Source organism: Typopeltis vanoorti, chromosome 23 (genome assembly GCF_054136105.1).
Source record: "Typopeltis vanoorti isolate ZY-2024b chromosome 23, IOZ_Tvanoo_1.0, whole genome shotgun sequence".
NCBI lineage: Eukaryota > Metazoa > Arthropoda > Arachnida > Uropygi > Thelyphonidae > Typopeltis > Typopeltis vanoorti.
Window position 1 is genome coordinate 27671784 of NC_143571.1, and position 23082 is coordinate 27694865.

General features: G+C 33.3%; 1 protein-coding gene across 1 annotated transcript in view; it reads right to left on the minus strand.

Moving 5' to 3' along the window:
* The window catches only part of LOC150093712 (centrosomal protein of 290 kDa-like), a 462999-nt gene that overhangs the window by 391340 nt on the left and 48577 nt on the right, over positions 1-23082 (minus strand). The window contains exon 5 of the mRNA XM_090412505.1: positions 18050-18163. Within this exon, the coding sequence (XP_090268631.1) occupies positions 18050-18163 (114 nt within the window). The remainder of the gene's footprint in view (positions 1-18049; positions 18164-23082) is intronic.

Consider the following 23082-nt stretch of genomic DNA (forward strand, 5'->3'; position numbering starts at 1 on the left):
GGTGTATATGCATCCACATGCTTAGTGTATTTCTTTGTGACCATTAAAATACCTTAGTTACCAAGGCAAAATATTAGTACAGCAATTTATTAGCTAAATAAATTTAGTTAGTAATAATTATCTCTAGACGTGTGTTTTTTCTCCATTAAACTTCAACATGAATGAGCTACATAAATTAAATGTGAATGTTAGATAATAAGTATATAATGAATATAGTGAATATTAGGTATTAATTTCCTGATAAATAGCTTATTATGTAATTAGTTTTATGTACCACTCAAATTAAAATTTGAGTGGTAGATAGAACACTGCACTCCATTAGAATTTTGTAGAATAGTTCATGTGAATTCTAGAAAAAAAAGTTTCAGGAATAAAATTAATAGCCTGAAAATGAAATTTCCTTCTAATCCTACATGAAAAAGTCACACATTAAAATCATACTGAAACCATGAAAATGCTTCAAATAACATCAAAGAAAAGGTTGTTCAACTAGAACAATTATATCAAAATATGATATGTAATTAGATAAAACAAAATGAAGTGAAGAAACAGAAATAGAATGGCTTAATATTAAAATGATACTAAATACAGCAGTAAATGAAAGCTTAAGAAAAACCTAAAAATTCAATAAAAAGAAAAAAATCTGAAGATATGGGATGATACAATCAAAGAAATTATTATTATTATTATTATTAATACGTGACATCTCCAGGGAGTCCAAAGACTCATTGAGGGAGGGCACCTACTTCACAGCTCTCCGTTTCCACCACTCAGTCCACCAACTACAACGAACTGCAACTACCTTCATCTACCAATGGCATCTACTGCCGACCACCACCACTAGTATTTTCACAGACAATCACAAACATCCATGCTCACAGCAGGATTCGAACCTGCAGCCCTTTGGGTGGAGAGCAGATACACTAACCACTTAGCCAACCAGGCTGGCAAAATGAAAAAAGAATATATCATAAATGGTTAAGCAGTAAAAGATTAGAAGATAAAATAGAGTATAAAAGAATATGAGCCATAGCTAAAAGAGAAAGACAGAGAATCATGGAACAAATTTGTTTCTAATTTAGAATATGACTTATATAGAATGACCCAATGTATATAAGATTTTGAAACATTTAAGTACAGATGCTAGAGAAAGAGTATAAACACCAAATTAAAATTAGAGGAAGTTCTAAATTTCTATACAGAAATGTCGACAGACAAACATTTAAAAAAAGATAACTGGTAAACATTCAATGAAAATGAAACAGAAATAACTAAAGAAGAATTAGAAATCAGCTTGAAAGAAACAAGAAATGGAAAATCACCTGGAGAAGAATTAGGTTCAGAATTATATAAATATGCAGGAACAAAGTTTAAAGAAAGAAGTTTATTATTTTTAAATAAAATCTATTGAACAAGTAACCCACCAATAGAATGGAAAAAAGCAATAGTGATCCCTATTTTTTTTTTTTAAACATAACAGAGATGACCCTAAAAACTAGAGAGGTATAAGTATTCTAAATTCCTGTTAGAAAAAATATATATAGTACAATTTTAAATAACAAACTAATAAAATATTCTGAAGGCTTTATTTTAGAAGTACAAAATGGATTTAGAAAAAGATAATTATGTATAGACCTAGCCTTCTGCCTAAAATTGATAATAGAGAAAAGAAGAGAATACAATTTAGAAACATATATTACATTTATTGACTTTGAAAAAACATTTGATAAAGTTAAAAGTATTTTATTTAACATATTAAGAGAAAGACAAATACTAAATAATAATAATTGTTATTATTTTGTTATCTGAGACCTCCAGGGAGTCAATGACACATCGATGGAGGCTATAAATCATCCAAACCAGATATAATACCTTCCCTTAAATTCATTCACACTATATGCACTTTCATTTTTCACACTATATGCACTTTTATTCATTCACAAATTATTCCACTCACTCACTCACTGCTCTGAGGGAGAAAAACCTAGCTCTTAACCCTTTCTTGACTGTGAACAAACTTAACTTCCATGGATAACCCGGTGTTCTCTCCCCACCTTCAATATAACGAAAACTTTCATCATTTGAAATGCTATAACACCCATTCAAAAGTTTATATTTGCCCACTATCTATGGTATCTTCAGTACACTGAAAATGGATTACAATTAAAATGTAAATAACAGAAGTATTTTAAAAATCACTACCATAACATAAAAAATACAGCAAATGGTCAACAAATTACCAATTACATAAATAAATAAATAAAAATACTATACTATATAATAAGACAGTAATTAGGAATTTACTGAGGACTGATATGATAATATTTCCCATAAAGGAGATAAATAAAGGCAAGATCTGTTTAAACTCAGCTGATGTATAAAGGCCTCACACCTCTCATTGTACAACTGTTCAACAAGGAATCTGCTTTTGTGCAAAAACTTGACTTTTTGTCTTTAGGAGAGAAAGGTAGAAATCTTCCCGAGAGAACAAAAGAACACTATAATGTTGAGGGAAGCCTTAGAACAGGTGTACAATGAGAGGTGTGAGGCCTTTCCTGAGAACTAAAGATGAGTCTCAAGCTGTTAAATAAAAATAAAAGACTCATTTAAAATCTTTTTTTTTTTTTAAAAAAAAAAGGCTTGATATAATTTAATTATTGGCATAAAAGGTCATCAGTGAAACATGGTGAGCACGGTATTACAAAATCTTAACAGTTCTGACTTTTTGGCTAGGATGATGATGAGAAAGAGCATGAATGCTAACAATCTGTGTGTTTGCATTTCTTTTCAAAAAATTGAGAATTGTAAAATACCATCAAGCTGATGAAGAATCAATAAATCTGAAAAGGCTAGCTGACTGTTTTTCCTTCTCCTCTAGGGAGAAATGAATTCCAAGATGAACCATTTGTTGGAGGAAAAAAGAGTTTCAAATCAGATCAAGAACCATTTCATATTGCAAATATATCATCAATATATTTGTATCATACTCTATGCAGATGATGTTATCCTTTAAATAAATCATTACAAATTACAATCTTAAATAAATCTTAAACGAGATTTATTTAAGATGATTTATTTAATAATTTATATTATTAAAAAACGACATTTATTTAAGATGATTTATTTAATAATTTATATTATTAAAAAAAGGGTGGTCTGAAAAGTTCTCGGCCATAGATGGCAACACTATCGGCAAGATTTTTTTTTCTAAGTTGGTACATCTGTCATAAGCATCCATGTGAAATTGCAAGTCTTTATACAGCTGTCGGAAGCAAAAGTTGTTTGTATACATTGAAATGGATAAAATTGAGTATTGTGCGTATAAGATTCTTTGTAAAAGAAGGCTTAACGCCAAAAGAAATTCAAAATTCATTGAAAGTTCATAAAAATTTATGGGTACACTTCTCTTTCTTTTTCGATAATTAAGAAATGGGCTGGCGAGTTTAAACGTGGCAGTACCAGCCTTGAAGATGTTCCATGTGAAGGACATCCAAAAAGTGTAACAACACCAGAAATCATTGAGCAAGTGCATGATATGGTATTGGATGACTAGCGAGTCAAAGTGTGTGAAATTGCTGAGATTATAGACATTTCAAAAGAACATGTAGGATATATTTTGCATGAAGAATTGCAAATGAAAAAGCTTTGTGCAAGATGGGTGTCACTTGCTCACAGCAGATCAAAAACGCACTAGCAAGAAAATCTCTGAACAGTGCTTGGAACGTTTTAACAAGAATAAAACTGGTTTTGTGCATCTATTTATTACTATGGATGAGACTTGGATTCACCATTACACACCAGAATCCAAACAGCAGTGAAAATAATGGACAGAAGCCAGTTGTTCAGTGCCAAAGAAGACAGTCGGTTCCATCAGCAGGAAAGATCATGGCATCAGTGTTTTGGGATGCTGATGGCATTTTGTTTATTAATTATCTTGAAAAGGGTAAAACAACTGGGGAATATTATTCCGATCTTTTAACAAGACTAGACAAAAAAATTTGTGAGAAAAGACCCGGTTTTTCAGAAGAAAAAAATCAACTTTCATCAGGACAATGCACCTGCCCACAAAGGTGTTTTTGACAATAGGAAAATTAAGGGACCTGCACTTCCTTGCTGGTCCGGTTTTTTCTTTGAATCAAGAGGTGATCGCAGCTGTAGAGAGGTATTTTGCAGATCTTACTGAGAACCACTACAGGGATGGGATAATGGCGCTGGAGCATCGCCAGAATAAATGTATTAGTCTTAAGGGAAATAATACTGAAAAATATATATAATTTTGAAATTATAAATTTGTTTTTTCATTGTAAAACCGAGAATTTTTCAGTCAACTCTCTACCCTAACAAATATCAGATTCGCCACAGTGATTATGTTTTTAATTAAAGAAAATTAGCAAAAAAAAAAAGAGAGAGAGAGAGAGAAACCATGAAAACAGATAGGGGGAGAAGATCAATTTCGTTTTCAGTAGTGACCAAAAGAAGAGTTTTAAATTTTAGCAAAGACAAAGACTTTCTGCAGCCTATATTTTCCAGTTTGAAAATTATAGGCTGCAGAAACCTGGATAATAATTAGAATCACCCTGTATATTAGCCAGGTTTCTGAAGCCTATAATTTTCAAACTGGAAACAACAAAATAAAACTGCTTACAGAAAATGAAAGTGCAACTCAAAAAAGTTTTATTACCTATAGAATCAGTAATGTAGACTGCTAAACAACTTCGACATGCATACCTTTCATGGCACATAAGATGTCCAAGTGATAATCAATTTCCCTCCAAGTGTTTCTATTATAGCCTGGTCTTCAGTTCATTGAGGGAGGTCACAGGGGTCTGGTAAACAATGTTCTTCACATATTTTCACAGGAAGAAATCAAGCAGCTAATGGGCCAGTGCAGAGGCCACAGAATCGGTCCACCACACCCAACCCAGTGCCCAGGAAAATGCATGTCAAGAAATTCTCGAACAATACGAGTCCCATGTAGTAGTGCTCCATCTTGCTGGAACACCACATTTAGCTGATGACTGTATCTGTTACCCCAGTTGGGGTAACAGATACAGCTGTAGCATGTCCGGATAGTTCACTGCTGTCACTGTTTTTTCTGCAAAGAAAAGGGTCCCAAAACTTCTGAGCATGACAAAGCACACCAGACTATCACCTTTGGACTATCTCTTTTGAATACTTGAATAGTGTGAAAATTTTCAGATCCCTACATTCTGCAGTTATGATGATTTACCCTCCCAGATATGCAAAACATTGCTTCATCACTAAATATCCATCTTTGAAGGTAATTATCACAAGCTTCGACTTTTGATAAAAATCTTGGGCAAATTGGAAAAGGTGGGGTTTAAGTCTGTAAAGCCTGCACAATCTGCAGTTTGTAGGAATGGAGTTGATGGCAGTTATGAACAACCATCCAAACATTCGTTTATGGTAGGAGTTCTCAAAGTGTGGTACGCGTACCCCTTGGGGGGTACATGGTAAAAATTATTTGGGGTATGCTGTGAGAGCTCAAAATTCACTAGATCTAGTAACAAAGTTACTAAGTTGGCAATGCTGATACATTAATTTCTGAGAACTGAGTGACAAAACACAGCACTGTAGTTCATATCTATACACATTTGTCAATCATCCCTCCCCTTCCTTACCTGAGAGCCGAAGCTACCCGAACAGCCAATCACCCAGTCAAAATGTAAACCAATCACCTAGTCAAGCATAAACAAATGCAACCGTCTCACTGATTAACCAGTAAAATGTTTATAATTTTATAAGATTTGTTAAATTGCTTATGTCACTCTTTGTGTTTATCGATATATGTAATTTATGAATACAAAATTAATGTGTGTGTGTATATATATGTTTTATTGTATTCCCATTGTTATTTCAGGGGATACATGAAACATAAAAGGTTGAGAACCACTGGTTTATGGTACACCTAACTGCAAAGAAGCTTCTCTAGTTAATTTTTGTGGGCTTAGATAAAATGCTTCCTGGATTGGTCTTTCCACTCCTTTTTGGTACTGAACACTACCAGTCTCTTGAAATTGCTTTAACCAACATTGGATAACATTATCTGAAGGTGGTTGTTTTCCATACCGAGTTCTGTAATGACGCTGAGTTGTGATAATGGGCTTCGTTTTGAAAAAGCAAATTATGCACATTGCTTTCTCTTAAACAGTCATCATTTTGAAGTATGATGTCATATTATCTCCCAGACATCAATGTGGCGAGTGCAGTTTTGCCAAATAAAACTTTTTGAGTTGCACTTTCATATTCTGTAAGCAGTTTTATTTGATTGTTTCTGGTTTGAAAATTATAGGCCATGGAAACCCAACAATAATTTAGAATCACCCTGTAGTTAGAAGTCATTTTAAATAAGCATAAGGAACAAGAAAGAAAATGAAGTAAAAACATCAAATTAACAGTATACAATTATACAGTGTTCAAAACAATTTAACTTATAGATCTGAGAGTCAGGATAGAAATAAAGCAACTGATCAAAGAGTAATAGAATCCAGTCCAAAAATATGAGAATTATGAGGAAAGTTGAGAGTGAGCAATTTGTACCAATTAAAACCATATTAAAGAAATGAAGATATCAGGAAAAAAACTTCACTAATATTCAAAAAAGTGAAAGTGTCAAATGAAAGGATATAAACTAGTTATAGCAAACCAATAAAGTGTACATGAAATATAAAAGATTCTCATTATGAATCACAAAAATGAAAAAGATTGTTTCGTATGCAATAAAAAAAAATTAAGTTTTTTTTTCCTCCCTTGACATTTATTAGCAATACTTTTCTGGGAAATTTTGGTAAGAAAGTGAATTGCATTAACAAAGTTTAGCAAAATCCTAGACACCAAGATTTAATCAAAATATGTGTCCATCAATGACTTGCTACCTGCATTTGGCAATGGACAAAAAATGGAAAATATCAAAACTAAAAACAGTTATGATTATTTGCAAAATATACTTAATAATGATCATAAAAAATAATAAATAAATATATTAGGAAACTATGTGCATAAAATCAGCAAAAAAGATGAATAATGAAATAAGTCTTTTTCTTTCTAAAGTGAAGATCTCTCATGTACATGAAGATAGTAGTCTATCTTCAACAATGAAAAGCAGTTTAATGTTTTTCTAGAAATTACAAAATCCCAGATTGTTTAGCCTTTTTTTTTTCTTTTAGGTTATGGATGATCATCACCAGGTGGTATAATGACACTATGATCAATAAAGGCCTCAAGTAATGCTAAAGCTATATTGCTTTCAGAACAGAGCTTAACCTTTCTATTTTCTTCCATCTCTTTATACAATGTGATGTACATAATGTTTCTTGAGTCAATGTTTGACATTCTAAAAAAGTGTTGCAATAGTCATTCTAAAAAACGTTTGGTGCTTCTAAAACTTAACCACTAAACAGGTAGCACACTACACAAATCTGATGGTAATTATGATTATTATTATTATTTGACACCTCCAGGGAGTCCAACAGCATCGAACAATTGGTCCCCTTCCAACTACTAACCGTGCTCAAACTTACTTAACTGAGCCATTAGTAGCAGAGGCTCTACACCTTAGGACATTTCCAAACCAATATATCACAATGCCAAAGATTCTGCAGACTGTACCTAGAGCAAAAGAGTGAAGAAACTATCAAGGTTATGCCACATTATTCCAAACTTTGAAACATTTAACACTAAACAGTCCAATTGAGATAATCTGTAATTTCTGTTCTTCCTTTCTCTTTTGGACTGCTTTTGGTCAAATTATCCAATACTTCTTCAGAACGGGCTTGATTATATATAAATACAATACTTTCACAATAATTTATGAATTTACTAGTTCTCCACCAAATGTGTCAAATAATAATATAAAATAGATCATACCAAATTTCATGAAAATAGTTCTCTGATTTTCTCTCTCTCTCTCTACATATCATTAAAGGAAAATAATCAAATTCCTAAATATGTACAAGATACTATGATGGAACTACATCATCACTTGCTTCTTATCAATAACTTCTTCCAAATGAATCTATTATTTGTTAGACTTCAATATTGTCAGATTATTTAGTTTAGTCCTTTATTGCACTTCTAACTTCATCAATCAACTTAGATCTTGGACATCTGAATCTTTCTCTTGCTATTAAACAGCTATTTCCCTAACCTTCCTCTCTTCCATTCTGTTTAAGTGACCATACCAGATTAGACCTTAGATTAGTAATACTCACACACTTTGAATGTTAAGAGTGTGAACTTCTTTCTTAATATATTCATTACTAATATGATTCTCCTACTGATGCTATCTGTTCTTGTGCTTATTTTCATATCCATAGTCTTTGATCAACTTTTTTATTTTCTAACTACCTCTCAGATACAAAAGTTAAAACTGGTTTGAACGCTACCTTATGTGCATCTTGTACAATTAATTTCTTTCTTATTTTATACTAATTTATTCATCTGACTCCCATTATATCAGCTTTGCTTACTCTATAATATGTTTCTGAATTTAATTTGCCATCTGTACTTTAAAACTGTCTAAATAGCAAAGATATGTTCTTATTCTATAGGTTCTCCAGTGAGAATGTATGTGATGCTTTCTAGGATATCATCCATTTTCAAAGTTTTTGTCTTTTGGTTGATTTTCATATGAAATTTGTTATACCGTTATTCAATCTGGTTAATAAATCATGAAGACTTATATTGACCTTATTTAGAAGAATAACATCATAAGTTACATATAAACAGATGAGTAAAGTAAAGTTAAGTAAAGAAACTCCAGAGATGAGTTGAAAATCTCCAATTTTATATTAGATATAATGACAGCTTCCTGACATTATACTTGGTATCAAAATGTCACCCATAAAGATGAATAAAAATGGATATAATGTGCACTCTTTGTCTTAAACATAATTCTCCTTTGCTTCCTTCAATTCAAACAGTCAACTTCCTAAATATAGGCTACTGCTACTATAATACCAATATCACATTTAAATCACATTATTGTAGCATTTTGAGAAGCTGTTCTCTTGGTGTTTTATGATATACCCTTTCTAGATCTTTAACACATAAATACAAATTCATGTTATATTCTGGTGATTTCCTTAACCATTTGTCTTAAAGTAAAAAAATCTCATCCTGGCAAACACTTATTTTGCTTGAAGCCAGCTTGTTTCTTCCAAGTTTCTCTGTTCCTATTTACAAGTATTCTTGCATAGATCTCACTATAACACCTATCCAGTTGACTGGAGACAAACTGCAGATTTCTGACAATATCTTCTATTTCCAATATTGAAATATATTCATGAATAAATTCTACTACTACTACTTCACAAATGCATATTTCATTTAATAATTTTTCAAAGTAATTATTTAATATGCAGAATAGCCTTACAGTTTTTATAATGAACCCACGTGTAATGTTATCTCTGATTCCTTTTATAGTATTCTTTCCTCCATTTCTAAGCTTTTCAATAGCTTCTGGAATATTTTGCCATCTATATATGATATTTATATTCTTTATTTTTATTAGTCTTCTGATGACTTTTGATTAGCTACTTTAACATGCAGCTTCATATTTATTTATATGTGATATTTAAATTCCATATTTTTTTTTAATCAAAAAGGGCTGCTTAAGGGATCAAAGATAGATAACTCAGAAGAAACTTCCATTACTGCTTTTAAGACAAGCTGAGACCTAATGTCCAATCCTCACCTTCACATGGTGCACCCCCATTAGTAGTTAAGTGCACGCCCACATGGATACTAAACAAAAACAAGGACAGACTGGCAATTTAGGACTTAGCACCCAAAATGTATTTTGTTTTGGCTTAAGCATGGGGGAGGGAATTGCTTGGCTAAAAAAACATGCTGTTTTCATCATTTGCTTCACCAAGGAACTAAGGCAAACAGTGAACAGACAGATACTGGAACACAACATCAAGACAGTTCAAAATAGGCACCATCATAAGAAGCAAAAAAAACATTGAAATAAGAAGTAAAAAAGAAGTCAAACTGGTAGAATTAGTAGCACATCTTTCTTTCATCCTTAATTTATCCAAGTATGAGTAAACAAAAGTTTGCATGTAAACATTCTGTATATAGAAAAAAGCTTACTTCACATCAAGTTGTTATAATATCTTATAATGTGTAGCAGACTTCTTCCTTGAGTGTGTATCAAGCCATCATGGGAAAGCCACTACTCAGATCAAAATTAATCAGAGTAAAATACTACAAACAATATGTTTGCTAATATTTTACTTACTTCAGAATGTAAGTTGAGTGTCCATGTTTGTTTGTGAAATTTAATATGCAATATTGTTCAGAAAACGTTTTTCATGACACCAATGCATATGAGAAAAATGGCAGCCAAGGCTTCCTTTTTAAATGAGTGTAGCATGAGAGATTATGCATGATGTAGTGTATGTTCCATGTATTCATTACCAAGAGTGAAAGGTTTATGTACAAAAGTGGGAGTGGAGGGAGAGAGCATGTCAGAAATGTTTCATGTGTAAGTGCAAGAAATGTGAATCATGGAAAGTGGGAAAAATGAAGTAACTAACATTACAAGATAATGCAAGCTGTTTTCATCATTATAATGAAAGTATCATAAGGAATGTGGAAATAGTGAATGATAGTGTGCAACATATGAGAGCATGAAAGTAGTGGTTGGAGGACAAAACATGAACTAGAGAAACTGGAGAAACAATTGTTGCAGGAGGGAGAATGAAAGAAAAAGTGATGGGAAAAGTATGAAAGTGCAAGAAACTGGGAGTAAGAAAAAGGAATTATATGGAGATTCAATGATAAGAGGTGTACTTAATGAGAAAGTGACAAAAGCATGTTTCCCAAGTGCAAGATCAAGGATGTTAGTGAAACTATTAATTTGCAGAGGAAACAAGTGAAAGGATTGACTGTCAAGCAAGAATGATTTGAAAGGTGAGAAATATGCAATGAGAGAAGATATGAAAGAGTTGCTGATAGAAGCAAAAAATAAGAGTGCAAAAGTAAAGATTGTGTGTCTACTACCTTGGTACGATAAAACTGAACTGAAAAGAAGGACCATGATTGTGAATGAGTCAATGAAAATAAGTAAATATATCATGTAAATATAGTATGTTTATATATCACACACCCCCCCCCACACACACACACACTGTAAGAAAAATGACACAAAGTCAAAAATATGAAACTGTTCATGAGAGAGGAAAGAAAATTGCATATTTTAAGAATAATTATTTACAGCATTATTAAACATAAGGTAACTAAGAGCCAATCAAAAATTGTTTCGTGCAAGTTCTCTAAAAATAATATAGATATTCCTCTTTCACTATGCATTATTCCCGCTTCCTATGCAGGGTCCGCGTGCTACTTAGATGCGACTTCTTGTTAGTACCACTCCCAACCAACCTGTCGCTGGGTGGGATATATTTTTGGCTGTAGTAGTGTATGTTCACGGGGCCGGTTTGCCTGCTTGCGGGATGAAAAACCCTACTGCCCATGCCCAAGACCATCTAACTTAGTATGGCTGAGGAAGATCCTCAAATTCCTCATATCTTCGACGGGAATCGAACCTGGGACATTCCTTCCCCAGTCATATGGTTCCAAAGTGCAAAGCCACTAGGCTAACTGCGTGGACTAAAAATAATATAGATATTAATTTTGTTTAAATAACACAAGTCAAAAAATTTTGACTTATGTCACTTTTTCTTGCAGGGGTGTGATATGTATGGAATAAATTTGATGGATGAAAGAATTTGTATACTCCTGATGGGCTGCATTTAAATAATTTTAGGGTTTGATGTTTGGAGAGTGTTGTCCAATGAGGCTGGAACATTAGCACAATGAGTGCAAGCCAAGCACTCATTGTGCTAATGTTATTATGGGGGGGCCTTAAACTATGAAGACATAGATTGGAGGGAGGAAAGGGCATGGCAAAGTTGAAAGTAAAATTTATACAGCTGCTAATGGATAAAAAAAAACATCATGTCATGGAGGAGACCAGAGATTTGAGAGTGCTTGAGCTTGTAATATCATCAGAAGTTGTATCATAACCAAAGTAGACACCTTGCCTCCAATTGGGGAGTTACCATACAGTCTTTTTCTGGGTGGTTGCTAAACAAGTGGAATTTCCTGTCAAGGAGGGGTTTAAGTTGAACTATAAAGCTCATAATGTTGAAAGTTTATTTTTCACTTGGTTAGAGTATAATAAATTTAGTTTAATCCTTTATCCAAGTGTGAGCAAACAAAGTTTGCACCTGAAGGTATTATCAGGACTGGGGTAAGGTGGTATAACACCAGAACACTCCTTGCAAAGGTGGAGCAAGCTACCAACACTCCTATCTCAGTATCTCCCATAATGCAAAACACATCTCCTTGCGGATATGTCTAATGTTATGCATTAAGGGAAGGGCTACAACCCAGACTAGTTTCGACCTTTATTGAGGTCTCTTCAGTGGGAGCCAGGCCCAAGTGGAGATACCAGGCAGAAGCATTAGCAGGTCATCTCTACCTATAGGAGTTACCAAATGGTGTGCCACCCTTTTTTAATAAATTACTCTGGATTTAGAGAAAGATGTTGAAAGTTTATTTTTCACTTGGTTAGAGTATAATAAATAAATAAATGAGGTCTCTTCAGTGGGAGCCTGGCTCCCACTGAAGAGACCTCAATAAAGGTCGAAACTAGTCTGGGTTGTGGCCCTTCCCTTAATGCATAACATTAGACATATCCGCAAGGAGATGTGTTTTCCATTATGGGAGATACTGAGATAGGATTGTTGGTAGCTTGCTCCACCTTTGCAAGGAGTGCCCTGGTGTTATACCACCTTACCCCAGTCCTGATGATACTTTCAGGCACAAACTTTGTTTGCTCACACTTGGATAAAGGATTAAACTAAAGCTGGTAATTATGACATATTTATGAAACATCTTTGAGTGGTGCCATGGGTAAAATAGCTACAAGGAAAGAATGTCAGTAGCACATGAGAAATGGTCAGAGATGGTTTAAGAGAAGTGGTATAAGATGACATATTCATGGTCAGGAGGATAAACCAAGTGGGGATTAAGTGAATGAGTATAAAGCAAGAGCTGCAAAAAAGAGAAAACACTATAGAGGAAATATGAAGAAAACAGTGATCAGCATACTCATAAGCAGTATAAAGTGCAAGCAAGAAGGACAATTAGTATATTAAGAAAGGCCAAATCATATTATTAGAGAAAATTAGCTAAGTAAGCCAAAGTAAATCCAAAAGAGTTATTTTTCATTATGTAGCAAGAGGAAGCATAAATATAGAAAGATAACTTTATGGGAACATGACAGAAGCAAAAGAAATACTTCAACTGCTTAGTGATCACTTTGCAAAGGTGTATCATCCAGATGGTGACTACAGTTACTGATGTGACTGCAGTCACCATCAGTAATTCTCACATTAGTTTAAGAAACTAATGTGAGAATTGAAGGAGATGAACTGGAGGTACTCAACATATTGAAATATATCAATATGAATATAGAAGTGGGACTGAATGGTATGTCAATGTGTGTGTGTGTGTGTGTGTGGACTATGAGAACGTGCAAATGAAGTTACTCAATATAAGTTTCAGCTAGCAAGGATCGAAAAGGAAAGTTTACAGGAAACTTTCTTATTAAAGAGGTTCTTATAGAACCTCTTTAATATTTTCATTTAATCTTTAATCTAAATATAATTTTCATTTAATCTTTAATCTTAATTTAAATAATCTTTAATTTTCAGTACATGATGAATAGAGAGAGAGAGAGAGCTATAGGTCATCCCTGGAAGTTGTGCAACAGTGTGATTAGCAAGGATGTACAGACTAGATTTTTTGCTTGGAGAGTGAGAAGTGAGTGGAATTGATTGCCAGAATTATTTGTGAGTGTCCAGACAGTGAATGAGTTTGAGGGGGAAAGTATGAAAAGTACTTCACCTCAATTGTGTGGATCTCTCACAATGTGTCTTCTGACTCCATGGAGATATCCATATAATAATAAATAATAATATCTATAGAATGTAGTTCCCAAAACTGACTCTCTTATAGGAAAAATACACTGTACAAAACAAAGCCTTCTGCAACCTTTAGATAATTTTGGGAAACTTTTATAATTCTGTACAAATCTAATAGGAAGCAGTATAAAGATGTATAAAGATATATATACTGTTCCCTGTTATCCCTTGATTGAAATTAAATGAGGGATAATTCAAAATTTGAAGATTGTAGTTTCCAAGCTTCCTATAAAAATTTTAGAATTCTATTCAAATCTTTGCCACTTCAACTTTCCTATAACAACAGTGTGGAATTTGTGTAGTAGTATCTACAGACTTGTGTAGTTTCCAAAATTGACTCTTACAGGAAAAATACATTGTATACTAAACAAAATTTGTTTAGTATAAAGTATAATTCTGTACAAATCTATGCCAATTCAGCTTTCCTACAAAGCAAAAATGAATATAAAAATGTCAATAACTTTCTCCTTTCTATCATACAACCACAGTGCTACATATATATATGTGTGTGTGTGTGTTTGAATTTACTACAGATATCCAATCCTTTTACTGATGGAAATTACTATATGAATAACCCAATAAATTAGCCTTAACTTTTTGCTTTTCCTTCTTTGAATCCCCTTCTCCAACTCTCCTGAAAATGAGATTATACTAAGAAATTAGGAAAACTGGTAGAGATGCTAAATCTATGATAGAATGATGCAATTCAACTTGTACAATTATCTACCAGAGCACTACATTTTTATTAAATTACTTAAGGAATTTACAACATATAAATTAAAATTAACAACAACATAAAACAAAAAGAAAATGTGCCATTACGTCCCATAGTGAATGGCATTGATTCCCCCACATACGAATTAGCTAAACATTTGGCCAAAGCGTTCACACACGCTACACTGGCAACACACCATCACACATAAAAAAACTCAGCCCATTTCAAAGCCAGCATAGAAAACCTTTCACTCTAACATACTGACATAATGGTCAGTTTTGACGTCTCCTCCTTATTCACAAATCCCACTTAAAGAAACCTTAGAACTAATCCAAGCTAAATTTCCTCCCGATATCTCAGCCCTATTTCAGTTCACTATGAACTCAGGCTATTTCGTTTGGCAAGGAAAATTCTACAAACAAATAGAGGGGACAGCCATGGGTTCACCACTCCTCCCACCCTTGGCTAACTTTTTTATGGAGACTTTTGAAGAGAAAGCCTTAAACTCTGCCCCACAGAAACCAACCATATGGCTTCGCTACATTGATGATGTGTTCGCTACTTGGCCACATGGCTCCGATGTACTCCTCTCACCCCAGAATAAAGTTCACCCTGGAAAAAGAGAAAAACAACAGCCTCCCTTTCTTAGACACACTAGTCACCCACCAGCCTGATGGAACCTTGGTTTTCTCAGTTTATAAAAAACCCACCCATACAGGCAGATACATTCACTAACAATCTCCCCCCCCCCCCTTCACAACAATATGGCGTTATTAAGACACTACACAACAGGGCTAAACTTATCTGTTCAAATGATAATGCCCTAACCACTGAACTAAACCACATCCTCAACACTTTCTCAGCCAATGGCTACTTCCCCCTCAAAAAAAAATCCAAAAAATATTGACACCAGTTAACCACAACCACCCCGCTTCACAACAAGGATTATTCTAAATTCTTCACCATTCCCTACATCCGAGGCACCTCGGAAAAAATTACCAAAATCCTGAAAAAACATAACTTGACCTCTTGTTACAGACCATATAAAAAATTGGCATCCCTTATCCACTCCACTAAAAACCAACCACCTCCCTTAGACCTACCTGGTGTATACCAGGTCCCTTGCAGCTGTAAGCTGTCCTATTTTGGCCAAACAGACAGGACAGCGAATATCAGAACACAAGGACTACATTCGTTTTCACCATTACAGCCACTCTGGTCTTGCAGACCATGCCCTGGATACTCACCACAGAATATGGTGGAAGAAAGCCACGGTTATACACCATAGTAAATTCAAATTTCAAAGGCTATTCATGGAATCAGCCTCAGCCCTAAGAAATACCAAACCTCAACAAATTTGGCTGCATGAGACTGCCCCAAATTTGGGAAACTTACATCAGAAGACCTTCAGCCCAACTGCCGAGAATACTTACATAGCCTGCTAGGGGGGCACCATCAGGACTTTTAGGAGAAACAACAGCTTCCTGCTTCGTCCTCAGTTACTGTGTGTAGTGCCTGCGTGCATGTCTTTATTTTAAGTTCCTGTGAAAATGGCAACGTGACGTTGCAAAATATTGGAATATAGATTAAAGTTTAATTTTAATTTATATCATTTGTACGTTGTAAATTCTTTAAGTAAATTAATAAACATGTATATCTAATGTCTAAGCCTTTCTACGAGAAGAGCATTACATTATTACAAGGATTTTACATTATTAATACAAGGATTACAAAAGAGTTTCAGAACTTTCACATTTCTTATTTTTTGCATTCATAAAATTGCAGGGAAAAAACAAACTCTTGGTATATAGTCTTGAATTTTTCAACACTGACAAAGTGCCATCTGCTCAGAAAGAGCCAGTGACTGAAACAAGTGTTAAATAATAAATCCATTTGGTTGTCACTTATTGGAAAAGACTTGTCATAAGCAGTTTCCAGGTAATGCTTCACAGAACAAAATGCTGGTTGGTTGTTTAAATCATGCAAAAGCAACTAAACTATCACGAGCAATTAGGATTATGCCTTTAAAAATTGAGATGTAAAAGGAAGAATTCATCATAAAATATTATTACCAGAATCACTTATGTTTAATTTAAATGTCTTTATTCGTAAAATTTTTGGCTAAGTTTAATAACTGCATTGACAATGGCTATGAAACTTGGCCAAAAATATTACAAATAGACATTTAAATTAAATGTATGTGATTCTGGTAATATTTTATGATCAATGAGGATTATGTCTGTAAGCATTAGTTTCATTCCTAAAGGGAAAATGCTATCACCTCTATATGAGATCATCAGGTGAGAAGCTCTTTTCCTGTATCATCCATGAAGTTGCCTACCATTCAAAAAGTTTACCTTGGTGACAGCTACTACCACTTCTTCTTTTCCCTGATCACTACTGTCCAAATTTAGCAACTTACAGTATTATTTAGAAGCATCTCCCTTGTTTTTGCCTTTTTAATCTCACTAACAGCAATTATGCCATAATATTTCTACAATTCTCTGCTCTCTTTTAACAGCAATGCTTCTTACTCTGATAGTGTTTAGCTTTAATTCCATTGAGATTGAGATTCAAATCAGCAGCTGACTTTTCACTATTCACCTTTGTTTCCTGTCAGTAGAAACTTAGTTTCCTAATAAAAACAGCAAGAACCTTGTTTATTTATTGGACAATGTCCAAACTAGCACGATCATGTCGTGATCATAGTGATCATATACCATCATATTTTTATGTGGTTTAAACCAACACAGACTACAAATTTGATTAACTTAGTCCCAATTACCTAGTAATAGGGTCTACTACAAGGAACATAAGGACTGGACACTGGATGAGAAGTCTTTTTTTTCCCTGTATTTCTTGCAGGCAATGTGGCCTCTCAATTATCTAGCTTGGACACTTAAGTGACTTCATTTATTAAATTAAATTAACAGACACTTTTTTTGTAGGTGATAAACTGTATAACAAAGTTTTAAAATGGAACAGATGTGTTACAGACACTCACTGAAATGCAGGACTAAAATTCAGTATACATTATCAAACTTAATTTGAACCTAAGATTCCAGAATTTGCAACCAAGGATTAAATCAGCTGCCAAACTTTGTCTATAATGCAAAAAACTCTGTATAATGAAAGACTATAAAAAAACCTGGGAATTTTTCCCTTTATACCACTAAATATCATTAATAATGAAGAGAACTTTCAATAGCATGCCTTGTATGATTTAAAAGGAAAACTTCAGGTATTAGAATCACTAATATCATGCAAATGTACTTTTAACAAAAACTGTATAAAATTTAGTTTCAAAAGAATTTACCTTTAACTTTATATATTCATTTGAAGTTTTTTCCATCTGTTCTACTGCATCTTCTAATTTCTCTTTCAGTTCTGCTACTTGTTGTCTCAAATGACCGTTAAGTGTTTCATATTCCTATAATTAAATTTACTTGGAATGATTTTATTTCATCATTAAATAAAGTAATACAAGATGTCATGATAATTTTTTTACATTTACTTTTAGGGACAGATCTGCAATATCTATTTTTGGCATTGCTAAGTTCACAAAATATAGCATGATTCAAACTTGCTAATAAAACTAATAGAATCTAAATGCAGGATGAAAGGTTATCAACAGACTCTTTATAGCTGAATGCATAGCAATATAAAACATGAATGATATAAATCAAAAATAATTCATTAGCTTTAACAAAAGTGCTGGACTGTACAGCATTCCTGCTATTTTGGCTGATTATGTCTGCTTAGCTAATACTCTGTCGATATTTTTTTTTATTCAGTCCATATCATTTGGATTTAAAAGTGTCTTCCTGCTTTCAAACTATGCAGTACTTTCCAAATAAAAACCATCAACCTATATGAATGCAATCCGTTATTCTTCACTGATGCTTAACTAATCCGTTTACAAGATCATTAATAAGATGTTATTCCATCTCATTAACCATGATATAACGCACTAATGATAGCAAGAAATTGTTCAAAAATTCTGTCAGATATAGTTTTTAAAATTCAGTCTGTTAAGTTACTTAGCATATTTTGTGATATTATTTCTCCTTTACATTCTAAACTTAATCACAGTAACATGTACTTGTGCATGGGTGATCTACTACCATTTCGCTACTCTTATTTAAGAATTATATGCCCATCCTTTGAGAGTAACAATCATCATCAACACAGACTTCTCCAAAGCCTGTGAGAATATCAATCTTATCAGGAAACATACTGGAATCGCAGCTCTTTCTCATATATTTGATGCAACAGCTAAAGATACCATAATGCTCTAACCATGGTCCTCTGACATTTCTCCCCTTTATTAATGACATCTCCCAGTATCTTTAACATATTCAATTTATACTCTGTACTGAAGATTTATTGCTTTTTATGCAGTTAAAGTCTCTGATGATATACTTTATTTTATAAACTAATCTGGATAAATAATAGTGTAAAGTTTTGTAGAGAAAATGGCTTTAAAATGACTGAGAAATGCTCTTATATCTCCTTCCATAGAGGCAAAAGATTTTTATCTTATTACAGAATTACCAATATACAGTTAAAACACATTTAGGATGACAATTGACATTTATATCTTTAGGGGTGAAGCAAGATGCTTTTCATATTCCCCGCTATCTGTTGTGGTTACAGTGTCAGATGTCAGGAGAGTTTAGTGGTTTACCACATATTAATATGGTAAGTGGTAAACCAGTGGTAAAAAGTGGAAAAATTTTTCATCTACTCATTCTATCCAATTTAAATTTATAAATGATGCCACAGTGGTTTCCATATTAAATTTTCCATGTTTTTCAAATGAAGATTTTCAGTGTGAAATATCCATTTTTACAAGACCATTTCTTTTTAAAGCTATTTTGCTCTCTCCTCTACTTCATTTTTGTACGTATTAAATTCTATCTATCGAAAAGAACTTGTGAGTTATAATTTACCACAACATATTCTTTTATCATTCTTACCTATATTCTTACATCCATTTCTAAACTAAATATGATTTTTGCCTGGAATTTCTGATATTTAGGCTTCCTGTTTTGCTACAGCTCTTTTATATGAAGAATCTAGTTAATCTGTTGTCAAGATTTCTTAATTCTTCTCTTTTATCAATTGCTTTTTCAATTACCTTTTTCAGATAAGCTCTCTATTTTAATGTTTCAAAAGTTTGTTCATTCTTTTTCTTCTACAGTATTACTTATTGTGATGAATGAACTATGCACTCAGTCATTGCTAATACAGCCATTTTTTACTTGAGATTAAGAAACCTGCTTTAAAAAGAAATCCTGAATTATGTCTGTTTCTTCCTATGCCACCTCTCATTTAAACTATGTATATTAAAAAAGTATTTCATATTCTGTTTCAGAAATAGAGAAAAAACATCCTTGAATCTAAAACCTATCTGCTTTTTTTTAAAAAAAGTACAGATTATTACTTATTTCTGCCTTCCATCAGAAGACCTGGGTCAATCACAGGTGATTACAACATTAACTCTCCATTACATTAAAGAGTGATAGAAATGCATTTGGGTATTTCAGAGAAAAATCAGAGCATTCATAAAAAAAAATTTTTAAAAAAATCTAAAATAACATAGTCAGCTATATACTAGCAAACAACACTGTGAAAACAATGTAATCATCTTCTTATATTATTAACCACGAAGAGATGGCTTGGGCTTCCTCAAACTTAATCATAATGTCTCCACGACTCCTTCACATCTCACTCTTTTTTATTTTTTTTAAATTTTATCTTCATTTGATAAGTCATCAAATTACCGTTTTCCTTTAATGTCCACAAGAACCTCACATATTACAATAAGTCACCAACATCAAATTCTTGATCTGCAACCTTCAAGGGTATGTGTATGATAAGTTTACATAATCACTACCTTACCATCAACCATTTTCCTCCAAATCAGTCTGTTATTTGTCAAGACTCCAATACTGTCAAATCTTACATTTCAGTCTCTTAAGACAATTTAGATTATATCAATCTGAATTTTCCTACAGAACTTTTTCCCCATCCTGATATACAAAAGCCATGTTTTACTAACCTTTCCCCTCTCATTCTGTTCATATGGCCATACCATCTTAGATAAGCTCTTCTCACATATTCTTGAATGCTGATAAACAATGTCTAGTCCCTTCCTAATACATTAATTTTTAATGTGATTCTGTCAATAATGCCACTATTAATTCCCCTATCTTTTTTTTGGAACTCTCATATCTGTGGTCTCTAGTTTTCGATCAATTGTTTTTATTTAGAACCCTATTTATTTATTTAGAAATGTTTTTATTTAGAATCATAAGTAAAACTGATTTGAACACTGCCTTGTATACAAATAATTGCATTTTGAATCTTATTCCACATAAATTAATTCAGTTAACAATCCACCATACTATCAGTTTTGCTTATTCTGTTATCCATTTCCATACTGAATTTGCTTACTTCATGAAAAGTCATGCCTAAATACCTGGAATGTTTTACTTGTTCTATAGAGAATCTATAGAACAAGTAAAACATTGTCTGACATTTTCTCTGTTAATACTTTCAATGTTTTTTTTTTTTGTCTTTTTATTGCTAATTTTCATAGCAAATTTGTTAGAGCAGTTATTCAATTTAGAGTTAAGGAATCTTGAAGACATATACTAGATTTATTTAAGAATATAACAGCATCTGCATAAAAAGAGCTAAGATTAAAATTTGCACTTTTTACATCATGTTTAATACTACTTTCCTTCATAATGTGATCCATATAAATATTGATAGTGGAGATAGTGTGGAATACACCCACTTTACACAAAACCATCTTCTCATACCTTCTTCAATTCTAACTGCATGCTTATTAGTTAAATATAGGCTAAGTACTGCTCTGTATACTGTTCCATTTACACCATACAAGTGAAGCATTTTAAACAACTTGACACTTTGTCACATGCCTTTTCCAGATCTACAAAAAAAAAAAAAAAAAAAAAGCACAGATCCTTATTATGTTCCCATAATTTCTCAACTATTTGTCTTAAAGTGAAAATCTGATCCTGACAACCTCTGTCAGGCCTGAATCCAGCTTGCATTTCTCCAAATATACCTCACAAATTTCCTTAGCATCTTCTTAAGTATAATTGTATAAATCTTACCTGGAACTCTCAGGAGAAATTCCTCTAAAATTCTCCCATTCAGTTCTATTTCCCTTTTCATATGTGGGTACTATGAGTGCTTTACTCCGATCATCTAGAATTTAACTTCCAGACCATTCCTTCTGAATAATGTTATGGAGCCACTGTAAAATTTCTATACCTCCATATTTGAGTATTTCTGGTCAAATATCATCTACTCCAGATTTTTCCTCATTTCAAGTGTCTGACAGCTTTTTTAACCTCAAGTTGATTATGCACCCCTGTTTGCATTCCTGATAAATGTTTTTTACCACTATTCTGCCAATCTTTTTTTGGGGGGGGGGGTTGACATAGGAGATTTTGTAAAATGTAGTATGTGCACTATGTAGTAATTGCCAAGAAAAAATGGACTGTGGTATGAGAATGGAAGTGGAGAGGTGGGAGGGAGGGAGGGAGGGAGGGGGGGAGAGAGAGAGAGAGAGAGAGAGTGTCTGTATGTTGTAAATGTTTTATGAGCCAGGAATGTGAGACTTGTTATAACAAGAAAAATGAAGTAATGGAATTTAATGATAAAAGCCATGAAAATGAAAGTGCTCTAGCGAATGGAGTTTTGGGTTTAAATGATAGCGAAAAAAATGTGAAAGGCAGTATAAATGAGGAAAATAAAAGTAGCGGCAAGATAGTATATGTGAAAGATAAAACTGATGAACTGTAAGCTAGCGAGTGTGATAGGTAGCAAGGATGAAAGTGCGAATGACCTGGTAGAGATAATAAAGGCAGCAAAAAAAGTAATTCAGGATATGAAAGTGGAGTTGGTTAAAATAAGGCAAGAGATGTGGTAACTGAGAAGTGAAATGAGGAGAATAACAAGTATGTATGGAAGAGAGAGGAAGGCTGGAAAAAGATGGCAGTGTGAAAGAGGTATCCAGTGATTCAAGAGTGGCCAAGTATGGGGGGATTCAATTATTAGAGGTGTGGTATATGGAGAAGGTGCATAAGGTTTGCTTTCCAGGAGGTAGATTTAGCAGAGTGACTGAAACACTAGATATGAGGATAAAGCAAGCAAAAGAGTTTGTAATGGTAGTAGGCATAAACAATCTGGATGGCAACAAGTTGAATATATGGATGGAAATCAGGAGGCTGCTAAGAAGAGTAAAAGATAACAGTGTGGTAAAAAAAGGTAGTCATTGTGTAGCCCAGGTATGATAGCGATGAGTTGGGA